Source organism: Pyrus communis, chromosome 8, assembly GCF_041283825.1.
Source record: "Pyrus communis isolate YQ-2024b chromosome 8, ASM4128382v1, whole genome shotgun sequence".
In the NCBI taxonomy this organism is placed as follows: Eukaryota; Viridiplantae; Streptophyta; class Magnoliopsida; order Rosales; family Rosaceae; genus Pyrus; species Pyrus communis.
The window spans coordinates 6,484,560-6,498,413 of record NC_142572.1 but is presented as its reverse complement, the minus strand read 5'-3'; the positions used below and the strand labels follow the sequence as shown (position 1 = coordinate 6,498,413).

Here is a 13,854-nt window from a genome sequence, read left to right as displayed (position 1 = left end):
TTCACCCGTTGCACCCAATCACAACCGTGTATGGAGCAATTATGATTAGTGCTTATTTTCAAATGCACATTGAAAGTGTATTCCTCAATTATAGGATGTAGCTTTACACGTATTCAAATTCTGTTTGATTTTTATTACCAACCTATTACTTCTCCTTTATCCTAATTAGTTAAGTCCACATAGGATTTTCAAATGCACATTGAAAGTGTATTCCTCAATTATAGGATGTAGCTTTACACGTATTCAAATTATGTTTGATTTTTATTACCAACCTATTACTTCTCCTTTATCCTAATTAGTTGAGTCCACATAGGATTCTTACATGCTATTCTCAAGCAGAGAGAGAGAGAGAGAGAGAGAGAGAGAGAGAGAGAGAGAGAGAGAGAGAGAGAGAGAGAGAGAGAGAAGCTGTTTCGAACCTCTACGCAATTTCAAAGAGCAAGATTCAAACCCTATCTATGGAGTAGGTCATTCTACAAAAGCATGGCAAAGTGGGTGGATGCCATTGCCATCTCTCTCCGTGAAGAAGGTGGTGGGCCCTTGTAATTTTTAATTTTGTTTTATTTTTAAATTGATTTTTTAAATTTTAATTATTTTTATTTTCCATGTTATCAAAACATGTCGGCCTTATATTTGCCATGTCATCACTTTACGGTCAAATTGACAATTTGATTAACGGATGTATGAAATTGCAATAAAATGATAATTAAAGTATGAAATTAAAATGTTTTAAAGATGTTGTATGAGGTTACAATTGCACCCAAATTTGAAGAGATACAATGTAATTTACCTTACAATATTCTAAATGTTTGGTTTGTTTGTCATGTTCTTTTACTCTGACGTTCGGTATTATACTCGACGGTGCCTCAGAGCTTGGGAAAGTTAAGAAATTTTAGCTTGACTGGAGTCGAGGTAGGGGATTTAGAGATTAATAATTGAGTTGAACGATATAAGTTTAATTATTTACTTATATCGATAAGTTTATATACTTATGTTTCTATATATATTATTGATTGAGTAATTTGTTTATACAATATTATTCAATCCTAAATTTGGCACCCTTGATGGATATCATTGTGATATTTATGTAGTTAATTATTTAAGTCTTGGTGTTGGCATATGATGTTTCCATTATGAATATATATATATATATATATATGGCATTTCATTACATATTGAAGTGAAGGAGTTTATGGTTATATTCAAGGCTTGGGTTATGTAATGGAAATATCTTTTGTGTAGTTAAGTTCAACTTTCGTAGATACCAGTCAGGGAGGAAATTGGAATTTATAGGAATTATTTGAAGTAGTGGGGAATTTGGCGACCTTGAGATGAACAAGACGACCAACAAAAGTGGTATTTTTGGGTTGCTTGCTCTATTGTGCAGGCCTGCTTTATCTCATTCATTTGGAGTCACTATGGTAGAATGCATGGTATGGGACATGCAGACCTACTTGCTCTATTGTGCAGGCCTGCTTTATCTCATTCATTTGTATATATTTTTCGATCTTGAGTAAGTTTATCTCTTATTTAATAATAAAAAGTATTAGACATAGGACCTCTACTGAGCTTTTAGGGTTCACTCTTTATAAATTTGTTGTAGGGTTCAAATCGGAAGTTTAGTCTGTGATCTAGAAACGTCGAGGTCTTCTTGTAGATATTTGGACTTGGTCTTGTAACAAAAAATGGTTGAGAATGTGTTGTTTCTTTTCCTTTAATTTTCTTGTAATAGTATCGTGTAAATTACGTTTGTTTGAATAAAAGTTTCTTTCCAGATTTTTCTCGTCTAGTTTTAATTAAGCTGTAGTTTATTTATTTATTTATTTTTACGCCACATCTTGAAACGAAGAAGGAAAAAAAAAATCAGGATGTGACACGTAAGGCTGACATCAACCACAATTTAAATTATCTCTATTAATTAATGAAATCCTCTTTGTCAACCAAAAGATGGTGAAAAGATAACTTAGTCTTCTATCACACAAAAAAAAATGATGGGCAATAATGTAATTTCGCAAGTCCAAATTTTACTGTTTTTTATTGAAGCCTCATCTATATGTGATATTAAAATGTCTCTAATATTAAAAATAAAATAAAATAAAATAAAAAAATAAAATAAAAACCAAAAACAAAACCTTCCACCCGCCTCTCTCTCTCTCTCTCTTTTCCTCCCTCTCTCCTTCTCATTTTCTAAAAAAAATGTATTCATACACACAAAGTGTGTAGGCAAATGCTAGTTAAAAAATTATACAAAATATTAAAAATTATAATAAAAAAAAGACTAATTAAAAATATAAAAAAATTATATATATATATATATATATATATATTCTATAAATACATAATCATGTTCTTGCACTTTACACTACATTTCAATATTTTCGAATACTTATAACTAATCTTTTATTATTATCCTAAATTAAAAATAGAGTTATCTTTTATTATTTTATAAAATAAAAAATACTAATATTTTAATATTAATAGCCTGGTCTATCAATTACTACTTATTTAAAGGGATTAAGTTGCCTATTGCCCAGAAAGCCTTCATACATTGGAAAGTGCTCTAATCACGGCAACCTAGTCGCCACACAATCCTGTTTATTTGATTATCATAGATTCAAAGCTTTTTATCTTTCCAAATAAAAGAAAGTGAATAATAATTTAAAAGATTCAGACTATAATTAAATAATTTTATAAATAATCACATGGTGTTTGGAGGAGAGGTTTTCTTTATTAAAGAAAATAAGATTTATATCAAATGGTTTCATCGCAGTATAGCGTCTCATTTTAATAACACAATAATATGCTAATTCTTAATATTATGATATAGATAGGGATGTTTCTCAAAAGGGCTATATTTCCAAATTTCCCCAAATTCTCTCTGTAGATTGGGGAATCAGCTTCTATTTATTCGTCTGTCTCTATGTACCTCAAAGCTCACATCTTTGCTCCAATTAACAAAAACCATGGATCCGACATTGAAGTCCCCACCACCCAAATCCGGCTCCGAAGACCCAAACCCGGGTTCGAATGAGATCCAGTACATAGGTGTTCGGAAGAGTCGTTGGGGACGCTACGCCGCCGAGATCAAAGATCCCGGGAAAAAGACCCGCATCTGGCTCGGGACCTTTGACAGCGCTGAAGAGGCAGCGCGTGCGTACGACACTGCGGCGCGTGAGTTCTGCGGAGCCAACGCCAAGACCAACTTCCACGCCCCCGCTGAGCACCAGCTCCAGAGGCCGAGTGGTAGCAAAAGGATCGTACAGGTGCAACAACAATTAACGGATACCAGTACCATTACGTCCCCCGGACCTCCACTGCCTTCCTCCTCCGCCATCACCACCGCCACCTCCTCCTCCTCCTCCTCCTCAATAGAAGATGAGATTTACGACGTATTCTTGAGCTTCAGCGTTGAAGACACACGCAAAACCTTCACGGACCACCTGTATTGGACATTGAAAGATGCCGGAATCGACGCATTTATCGAAGAGGAGGAGTCATCGAGAGGAGGGCATGCTGTTCGGGGATAGTAGTGAGCAGGTTGACATATCTAAGACGACGAGCACTCTCAGTCTCCCACTCGGACCAAAAATTGCAGCGCAGCCGAGCTCCGTCCACCGATTGTGGTGTCTTGGAAGTAATGATGATGAATCATGACTGATCATGATGAGTATTCCAACGGATACTTTGGGTGCCCCTTTTGTAAATATAGATGAACTTGTAGGGCAACTCCGTATCTGTATACCTATAAATAAGATCTTTGTCAGTGTACAAATTCCGCTTAGAAATCAGTACATAATTAGTTGTTGGAATCAAATTCGTGCAACTAATTCCATAACTTTCTCAACTTCAAATTTTATGGTTCAAAGGCGCAGTTTGATTCCTGTGTTCTTTAAAGTATATATATTCTTAGCAAACTATATAGTATATACTACGTGGGGAAGTGACACTTTTGGTGCTGTTTTCTCCTATAATGAATAAATGAGGAAGGCATAAATATTGGACAGATAAATAGAATAAATTCATCCCATTCGTATTTCGTAATCCCCTTCAAACACGACATACGACGTGCAAAACATGCAGGTAGAAAAGTAGAAAACAAATACAAGTAACAAACAAAATGTAGAATGATGAAGAGATCAAAGAATCAAACCACTGCTACGTACTTTGGATACATGGTGATAGAATATTAGCCCATGCGGTAAAAAAATTCAGATTTAAACTTTTCTAGTGAAGTCTGTTAAGAATTAAACCCCAAATTAAAATTTCCATTAACCCCATTAATTCCCGATACACCTATCTTGCCTCAGTCAAACGAAAATGAAAGATACCGACCTGAAAGTGCACTAGCAAGCCGTTTAAAGCAGCTGCAAATGAACCAATCCCTTTTTAATATGCCTTCTGGAATTCACTCTGTACCACAACAACCCTATCATCAACAGTGATATTGCCCGGTTGCACTTTTCTGCCTTTAACGTTCCTGTTGTTCAGGAATCAATTCGACCAACTGAGAACAAAGGTCAAGATATGTGGAGGTTTGCGTTTGATTTCATCTGACAGAATCTCTGAGACTCGACTGTTAGCTATATACTAGAAAATTGCCCGCGCGTTGCTGCGGGGGTTTGAAATCGTAATGTAGGACAGGCTTGAATTATTAGAGAATCATTCTAATAGTGTGTAATTATGAATCACCATTATCTAAAGACCCACAAAATCTACACAAAGCACCTGATGGGAGAAGCAATATTAGTCTACAATATATATAACCCAACTTAGCCAATTTTAAAAAAGCATAAACCAACAGAAATGGTTCAACATAATGTGAAAACCGTACACAAAAGTTAACCGTTGTGGTAGAATAAGTATTTTAGCTTGCAGTTATATCGAATTAACTTTACATAATCAGTCCATTGACATTCAAAAGGGCTATTTAGAAGTTTGACATAACCAAAAATATAATCACAACAAAATATTGTTTTAACATAAGGAACTGAAGCAACATGTAGTCCACACAGATTGTCTGTGCATGCAACTCGACAAAGTACATGTCTTGCAAGCCATGTTATCACCTCAACGATTGCAAAAAATAAACATAAAAACATAATCTTCCAGTGCTAGCGGTGCTTGCAGTGCTTAAGTTTTGAAGTAAAATGCCCAAAAAATGTACATAGGTATAATCACATGCACCAGGCCATCATTAAATCCTTGAGAAATCATTTTTTCAGGAAATCAACATCTCCAACACTGAAACGGAAATGAGAGCAAATCTCAATAACGGGTTGATGCAAAGATCGTATTTGCATAATAGTTAAAATAATGCACCATAATTATACCTTTGTTTGAGTTTTTTGGTTTGCGACCTGCTTCTCAGTGCGCTTACAGGAACTTTGTCTGAAGGCTCTATTTTGGGAATGACGGGCTTGGTGAATTCCTTTGATATTGTAGCTAGAATTGTGGATTGTGGCTGGCTTTCCTCACATGTTTTGTTGTCAATTGATGTCCAAGTTAAAAGGTCAGAATTAAAGGTTCCAAATATGTACATAATTCGTTCATATACTGCGAAGTTGTGTGATATAAGGAAAAATAAACCTTTGTTTTTTGGCAGCTTCCGATTCAACGAATAATGCTCTTTTGACAGTAGTCTTGTTTGATGCAGGTAGTTGGATGTCTTGAGCACATGGTTCTAAGGGCACAAAGGAGGTAGGGGTTGCAGCATTAACAATCTGTTTCTCGGCATTTGCAGCAGGTGTGCACAGTTCAACCAAGCTAGTTGCTGTCACAGATGGTGGTTGTTCCTCAAATAATCCGCACACAACAAAATCCGTCTTGGGAAATTCCTTGTTTTGATTTCCAAATCGAAGTTGGAATTTTTTTGTGGTGCCAATAAATTTCTTAAGATTTGGCAGCAGCATAAAAGAATCATCGTACCCTTCTTCTATGACCAGGGAGTGGCAAGATGCACCCAAAAGTTTTTCAGCGTGTCTTCCGATCATCATAAGGTTGAATTGATTTGTGTTGTCTTCCACAATAAAATTTATCATGAACCTAAGTAACAAATGATGACACATTGCGTCAGATAGTTTGAAAGATAATGTTTGCTGCTAAAAGTATACACGGTGTGCTGCTAAAAGTATAGGCAGTGTGAAGAAATGTAAACAATGTTAAATAATTAGATGCGATTGTTACCATGGTTCAGGCAATGTTTTCAACAAACCATGTTCATAGCACTCAAAGTCTGCAGACATTTTCTTTGCAGCCTTGTGGCAAGAGGGGCACGATTTGTACCACCATCCCTTGCTTAGATCATAACCCACAATCGTCGCTCTACACATGAATTTTGTATCCTGTTATGATATAGATGCATTACTCGCATTAAAACATTGAGCAAAAAAGATGATGAACCCAAAAAGTATAACACAATTGGTGACGACTTGTTTCTGCAACCAAAATGCAAGAATGGAAAACAAATCAAACACATTTGGACCAAAACTAAATTCAAAACAGAAGAAACATTTTCTCATAAAAAATGGATCAACCACTTTAAAGACATGAACACCATTGAAACTTAAGTAGATACCAAAATATGCATTTATCATGCTTTTGTGTTAATGTAAAAGAGATAAACTAAAATGTAGCATAAGGTTCATTAAAAGGACGGTGCAAACATAATAATGTCAGACACAATCAACAAATGACACGCTTTTTTCATATTATGTGAGAGAATCAAGCAAGAAGTGGTTGCAACACATACAATTCACAAAAGAAGAAACACTTTATTTAACAGCGCAAAGACAATGAACTAACTTTGTTCAGTGTAGGATCGAGGAAAAGCAACTCTTCAATTGTCTTTAACTCAGAATCAGCAGTCACATGGGGCTTTGCATACCCTTCAGCAGAGCTAGGTAGAATCTCAACGAGCATGTTCAGGTATTGAAATCTATTTTGTACATTTTTAGTGAGAAGAAATGGTTAGTAAAATAATAAATTTGTAAAACGATAAAGAAGACTTGTTGATTTACCTTTGTTTATATTCCGTGAGCTGCGGGATTTCGGGGTTAAAAAAGCACACCGTTAAGCCTGTGCTTCCTAAAACAGGTTTCCCTGTAAATACAAAGATTGCAATTAGTAAAAAAGAATTTGAAGTTGTTACATTAAACGATGGGGTGGTATAACCTTGGTACTGGTTGACTTTAAGAGCAGTCAAAGCAATGAATACAGGCGGCACCAGCGATTTGAGTGCAGCCTCCTGAAAACCTGTAGCACTATCTGCCCACAGGGTGACCCTCACTTGATCTCCTCTATGGTAACAAAATGCAGTTAGTATATTGTACCTCATGTTTATACGGTCATTTATGTATAAATTTAGAACACCAATTTAATAAAAAGATCATTGACCTTATATTTTGTATCTGCAGGTTTCGTTTTTTCGCAACCCTAACATTTTGCACATTCACCTCTTCTGTTGGTTGTAAGGCCATTAAACAACCAAAAACATCTATGCAGAGTATAGTAAAAAGAATAACGGTAAAGTCAATTACATTAGAATTGCTAAAAATGAATTTAAATGTTTACCGGCAAAAAATATGTTATGGTTTACCTGTTAGTTCCACATATCTGCCAACTTTTTTGTGAAGCTGATCAAATTCAACCAGATTAAACCACTGCATTGGGATGACTTGGCCAATTCTCTCAACAGGACTATGGTTGTCCACCTGTTCAACTCAATCATTGCGTTATGAGGGACAATTTTGCTCAAAGTTCTGTTTCAGATGACACGAAACTTGTTTATCTCATAAGTAAAACCGACATTAAGCTGCTCAGAAAAGAATTGGATATCCCAGGGGTCCATAGTTGCATGGATCGCATTTCCCTTGTAGTGTAAAAAAAGAAACAATATGAGTAATGCAAGCAGGTTTAAAGCATTTAATAAGTATAAAGTTTCAATTTTGTAACCTCTTTATCAACAAACATAGAGTCCAAGCTTGCAGCCTAGGGATCAGCTCCGATAGTCTTTGTGACCCAAATTCGGCATACTCTAATTTCAAGTTTGCTTGCTGGTTCGTACGGCACCAAGGACCGAATCAGTTGAGGTTCCATTAATCTACAGATGATCAGATTTTATAAGCAAATAACAACTGTGAAAACTACAATATCATATTCATGGAACATAAGATAGATTAACATTTAGAAAAATAGATGGTGAGCGAAAGAGAAACTAAAATTGCCAAAAACGAACACACAGACCTTCACACAAATGACTTAAAACATCTTTATAAACAATGTTTTTGGTGTATCCATAAGGAACATCAGAATCGTGAGCAATCACAATTTTAAGACCTTTTTTTTATGTAACTCTGGACAACGCAACGTATAGCTGGCCATGAGAAAAAACTGGCTAAGAGAGAAATAAACCAACAATTTTCAAGGATTGTCCTTGACTTTTATTGATCATCATTGCATAGCAAACCCTCAGAGGAAACTGTCGTCTTCGTAAAGTAAATGGATATTTATTTTGTGATGATTCTGTAATAATCCTTGGGATATAAACTACCTCACCAATGTTGCTACCTGTAATGATCTTTGCTTGTACAACTCTTTCGGTTAACTGCATCACAACCAAGCGTGTTCCGTTACACAGGCCACAACTTTGGTTTAAATTTCTAAGCAACATCACCGGCATACCAACTTTCAAAGTCAGTTTGTGGTGCGGTAAACCAGCTAATTCAAGTTGGTTCAAAAATTCCATAGGATAAAGAATATCAAGATTCTCAACATTTTCTGTCGAAGAAGACACAGAATCAAAACTAAGATAGGTATGACATTTGCCGAGCACCAAACCCAACATAAAATCATTTATCTCAGTTACGGTATTATTTCGCGGTGTCACAATGGCTCTCTCTTTCAAATACAATACGTTTAGAAAATTTTCTTTGAAACTTGTGTACACCGCTGAAACCATGCTTTGGATCCGGTTATCATCAAAATTAATGAGAAAATCCCTTGGTATTTGAACCCAAGAACTCTCATCATCACCTGAACAAATAGATTCAGCAATTTGACCATTTCCAATTTGCAAAATGAGTCAATTCGGATTTTTCCAGTTCGTTCAAACCTATTTTTGAAAGCCTCATATTTTCTTTAAGGAAAAAAATAGTTAAATACAGCCAGAGATAAGAACTCGTCAATGAAGCTTCAACAATTTCTGCTCTGCTTACATTCGGAACAATAGGCAGAATTTGCCTAAAGTCACCTCCAAATAAAATTGGCTTCCTCCGAATGGTAAATCATCTAAACCTGGTTTTGATCATTTAAGAACATCTCGGAGAGACCTATCTAGAGCTTCAAAACAACGTTTATGGTTCATTGGTGCTTCATCCCAAACAATAAGCGATGCATCAACAATTAATTTTGCAAGATGAGTTCCTTTCTTTATTTCACAAACTGAACAATCAGTAACATTAATTGGAATTTTAAACCTAGATGTGCAGTCCTTCCACCAGGAAGCAACAGGGAAGCAATCCCAGATGAAGCGACTGCTAAAACAATACCGTTTTGTGATCTAATTCTAGCCATGATGGTAGTCCACAAAAAAGTCTTGCCTGTTCCACCATGACCATGCACAAAAAACAGAGCAGCCTCTTTGTTATCCACCACTTGCATAACATTGTCATAAACAATATTTTGCTCTTTATTCAACTGTGCGAGCATGAGAGAATGATGCTCCTTAAGTGATTCAGTGTCGTAATTTAACTCCTCTTTTAAGCTTCTATTTCTTAGTCTGTCCATGGACTCTCTGTTTGGCTGAGGGAGATGATGCTTAGACAAAGAACTATTTGAAGCCACAAACAATTTTTCTAGCTCATACAAAAGAGAATTTTTTAACTTCCTCTTCACACCTAGAGATGTCCTGTAACCCAAAAGCATTAAGCGTTCTACTTGTAATGTCATCAGACATGGTTTTCCAATGGGCTTTAAACAATGCGGATGGGTCAAAATCGCAAAAAAGAACTAAGGTAACAAACAACTGTCTTAATTGGAATGATAAGGCAGTAAGAACAACTTCTAGCATTGCATTGTTCCACTCCTTATCATCCCCTAACAAACCAAGCATGTTGCATGCAGCTTGGAATGTGGGTTGAAGAACACCTTTAATTGTTCTTAAATGATCAAAACTCAAGGCACCCTTTTGGTAATTGAGCAACATTCTCAAATAGTACAATTCACCAGCAGCAGGGTGAACATACGCAACTCTACCAAGGCATCTACCTTTTTTCCTACGCCTCCACTGTTTATCATCGTTAGTCCAAACATATTTAGAAGGGAATTCAGCATAACACAATTCAGATGCATCAATATCTTGAGCATTCATCTCAAACCATTTTGTTAACATCGTGCTTTCAAGATTAGGTTGGTTAACAACATGGCTTAAATTTACATCCTCTTGAAAAACAACATTTTGGTCGAAAGGAAGGTGGGTACACAATCTTTCAACAGAGGGTTCTCTAAAATGAATATGAAATTGTAACAGTCTCCAAACCGCTTCAAAAGGACACAAAAATCTACAATTAAGATAAGCAACAACTTCATTAAACTCTTGATCCTCAAAAACAGCTCTAGCCCTGTCTGTACCTTTGGTTATGTACTTGAAAAGGTATTTAATGAGCATTGATTGACAACATGACTCAACATTTATATGAGCTTGATACTTCAATAACAACTCACAATTGTAAGGGACCACAAAAGCATTATCAAGCTTGATTCCATTTTAACAAAAACATTTTTTGTTTCCCTACGTCTGTACGTAACAAAACCATCATGGTTAAAAGTCGTTTCAGTTGTAAAAACTTTTGGAAATTTCTTTGTACATTTTTTTTTTTTCATGCAAGGTGATTTTTCATTTGCAAGACCGCACGGACCATGGATCATGAATTGTGAAACAGCGTCATATCCAAACTGGTCAAATTTCTAATTAGGAATCTCAGCTAAAATGATTGAATCTACATCAAAAGGAGAATGGCACTTACACTCCTTACTAACCCAAACCAAAATGTGACAATGAGGTAGGCCTTTTTTCTGGAACTCCACGATGTAAATTACTGTCGTAAAAAGAACATACTAATATCAGTTGAGAATGCTAAAAAGAAAAAAAAACGAATTAGGCAGAGAACTGGACAAAGTCAGCACACTAACCAGATTCAACCTTGCCAAAAGGTTGACCAGATTTTATATAGCTGATAATATGATCAAGCTTTGCTTTGAAAATTCTTGATATTATATCTGGCATGTCCTCAACCCTACATCCAGGTTGTTGACGCATATCTTCAACAATTTCAGGCCATTTGACATTGCAAGTGAAGGTTATGAAAAGATCTGGATTTCCAAAATACCACATATGGCCATAGCATCCTGATAATTGTTTATCATATATCTAACACTACCCGTAAACGAAGTAGGCAAGATAATCCTCTTACCAACGTTCGATCCACTTGCATTTCCCTTTCTTAGTGCCTCACGAATTCCCATAAGACCCTCTGTTCTTAGGGAACTTTGATTTGCTCTAATGAAATAAAGTCTATCTTCTTCAAGTGTGGCATATGCATCGACTAAATACTGTTGAAATAATCTACCACCTTTTAATAGGGTGCTATTATGACCCACCCTATCTTGAATTTGATAACCTAGAAATGCTTTCATAGATACCCTTCCAGTTTTTTGTTTTTTCCCTCTGAAATTTGGATTCCAGGGAAGACCTTTCCTATAACCATCTTCACCAAATGGAAAAAGAATAGGATACTGAAGAGCCATATATTCATCCTGCTAAACATCTCAGTAGCACCTTCGCAGTCATGATTAAAGGTATAGCTAGAGACCATAGTTTAACAAAACCAATTTTCCCATACATTGCCAACAAGTCATTGACAACATGAAGATGATTCTAAAAACCCATATGTATAACATGACCATGCACACTCCCTAATAACTAAAGGAAATGTAAACCCATCTCCCCAAACCCCCAGTTCACGCATTTTGTCATGTAGTTGGAGTGCTTCTTCATAAAACCCATGAGAGACATACAAATCCAATTTACATAATCTAATTAAAAATACCTAACAGAATATTCAAATTCAATTAAACAAAAAACTTGAAATTGGAACAGAATAAAAGTCAAGATTCAAGAACCCAACAAAATCCCTAAATCCTAATTTAATTTTCAATCCTAAATCCCTAAAACATATTACCTTGAAACTGAAAATGACCGTCAGCAGAGCTCGGCTTTCATGCAAATTTGAGTCAAACAGAGGAGATGATTGATTCATCATTTCATGTTGTTTGACTTTGTTGTTCATCCCCTCGAGTTCGACAGAGAGAAACTGACTTAGTCGTCTGTACCTTGGAGTTCGACAGAGAGAGACTAAAAATCGAGAGGGATAAGAGTCAGTCTAGAATATAGAGAGCGATCGAGAAGGATGACTCTAGAAGAGGGAGATCGAGAATGAGGACTGAGGAGAAGAGTTTTAGAGAGAGAGAGAGAGAGAGAGAGAGATAGAGAGAGAAAAAGTGTGTGTGTTTACTTGATACGGTTCGGGCTGGGGGCCCGTGTATTTAGAAAACTAGATCTGTCCCACCTCGTACCGTTTTGCATGTAAAATAATATGGACCTGCCCCGAACAACCAATACCTACCCCCACCCGCCGAGCCAGGGCTCGTTTGCCCACCCCTAGCGTAACCATTGGTTCCTTAACTGCCATACTTTTAGCAGCTACACCGCTCTCAGCAGACAAAGCTTCCATCAGCTCATCCTCCTTGCCTGGACTGCCTAACCCGTAGCTGCTCCACCAAAGGCAGCCTCAAACGAGAAGTCAAGCAGATCAACTGGAGAAATGGAGAAAGTCTTGAAGTCCTTCTCAAAAAACTCATAATCCAACGGCCTACCCTGAAGATGGTCTACATAGCCAAGCTTGTAGAAATCGGCCTGACAAGAAACAAACGCCACTTCATGGCTGACCCTCTTATTTTTTAGCTGCACATTCTCCTCAACAAGCCTAGTGTGAACTAACTATAGCGTATCCAGTTCCTTCTTCAGGTTCTCGCTAGCAGACAACGCATCTTAAAGAACCACTTCCTTAAACTCAAGCTTACTGGCAACATCCTTGAGACGAAACACTTCAGAATGCATGAAGACAAGCTCCTCATCCTTGGTAAAACAAGCAAATCATAACTTTAAGTTGACACGCTCAAGGGCCTTGACCACCGGTGTAACACGATTGACTTCCTTCTTTGCAGCTTCTAATATCGCTTGAGTCGTACAAAGCTTAGCCTTCAAATAGATAACCTTTTGTAAACGGTCTCCAGCTGCATAGAAGTGGGAGCAGAGATGTCAGACCCTTTCAAAAAGGCGAGTTCTAATTCGAGCTTCTCGATCTTTTCAGCAACTGAGTGAAATTGAGTCGTCAACGCCACTTTAACCTCCTTAGCACACTTGCCAACATCTTGATCAACGCGCATAGACTCAGCTACCAAGATCAAAGTATTATGCATTGTAGCAATCAGGGAGGACCTCCTTGAGTAGGCAGGATGTTTCACAAAAAGAGTCCGAGCCGAAAACAACTTTCCCAACACTATCAACAAACTTGGCGCATGCATCGACGTCCTCAAGCAGGTCTGCCTTCAGCAGCGCACAAACCTCAGGAAACTCCCCAGCCTCAAACTTAGTTGATCTTTCACAACTACTCGTGGTAGTAGACTTTCATTTCTCAACAGACGAATTAATCTCAAAAGAAGGAGGAACAGGCCTATGCGCCACCTTAGCAATAGAATCCACTTTCCTACTCTTTATACGGGCGAGCCTCTCAGAAG

General features: G+C 36.9%; 3 protein-coding genes across 3 annotated transcripts; 1 reads left to right on the top strand and 2 right to left on the bottom strand.

The window, feature by feature from the left end:
- Positions 1 to 2,790: 2,790 nt before the first annotated feature.
- On the top strand, positions 2,791 to 3,844 carry LOC148694673 (uncharacterized). Its single transcript, XM_088699248.1, has one exon. The coding sequence runs from the start codon at positions 2,964 to 2,966 to the stop codon at positions 3,525 to 3,527; it is 564 nt and encodes a 187-aa protein (XP_088555374.1). The 5' UTR covers positions 2,791 to 2,963; the 3' UTR covers positions 3,528 to 3,844.
- Positions 3,845 to 4,851: 1,007 nt separating this feature from the next.
- On the bottom strand, positions 4,852 to 8,101 carry LOC148694672 (replication protein A 70 kDa DNA-binding subunit B-like). Its single transcript, XM_088698376.1, has 10 exons — positions 7,951 to 8,101; positions 7,595 to 7,867; positions 7,393 to 7,492; positions 7,171 to 7,295; positions 7,017 to 7,098; positions 6,802 to 6,934; positions 6,184 to 6,341; positions 5,587 to 6,042; positions 5,331 to 5,483; positions 4,852 to 5,241 (listed from the first exon to the last, which is right to left on the bottom strand). The coding sequence occupies exons 2-10, from the start codon at positions 7,662 to 7,664 to the stop codon at positions 5,211 to 5,213; spliced, it is 1,308 nt and encodes a 435-aa protein (XP_088554502.1). The 5' UTR covers positions 7,665 to 7,867; positions 7,951 to 8,101; the 3' UTR covers positions 4,852 to 5,210.
- Positions 8,039 to 11,802, bottom strand: LOC148694671 (uncharacterized). Its single transcript, XM_088698286.1, has 7 exons — positions 11,469 to 11,802; positions 11,188 to 11,367; positions 10,020 to 10,536; positions 9,474 to 9,904; positions 8,684 to 8,775; positions 8,549 to 8,602; positions 8,039 to 8,098 (listed from the first exon to the last, which is right to left on the bottom strand). Exons 1-7 carry the CDS (start codon positions 11,800 to 11,802, stop codon positions 8,039 to 8,041), a joined length of 1,668 nt encoding a protein of 555 aa, XP_088554412.1.
- Between the last annotated feature and the right edge of the window lie 2,052 nt (positions 11,803 to 13,854).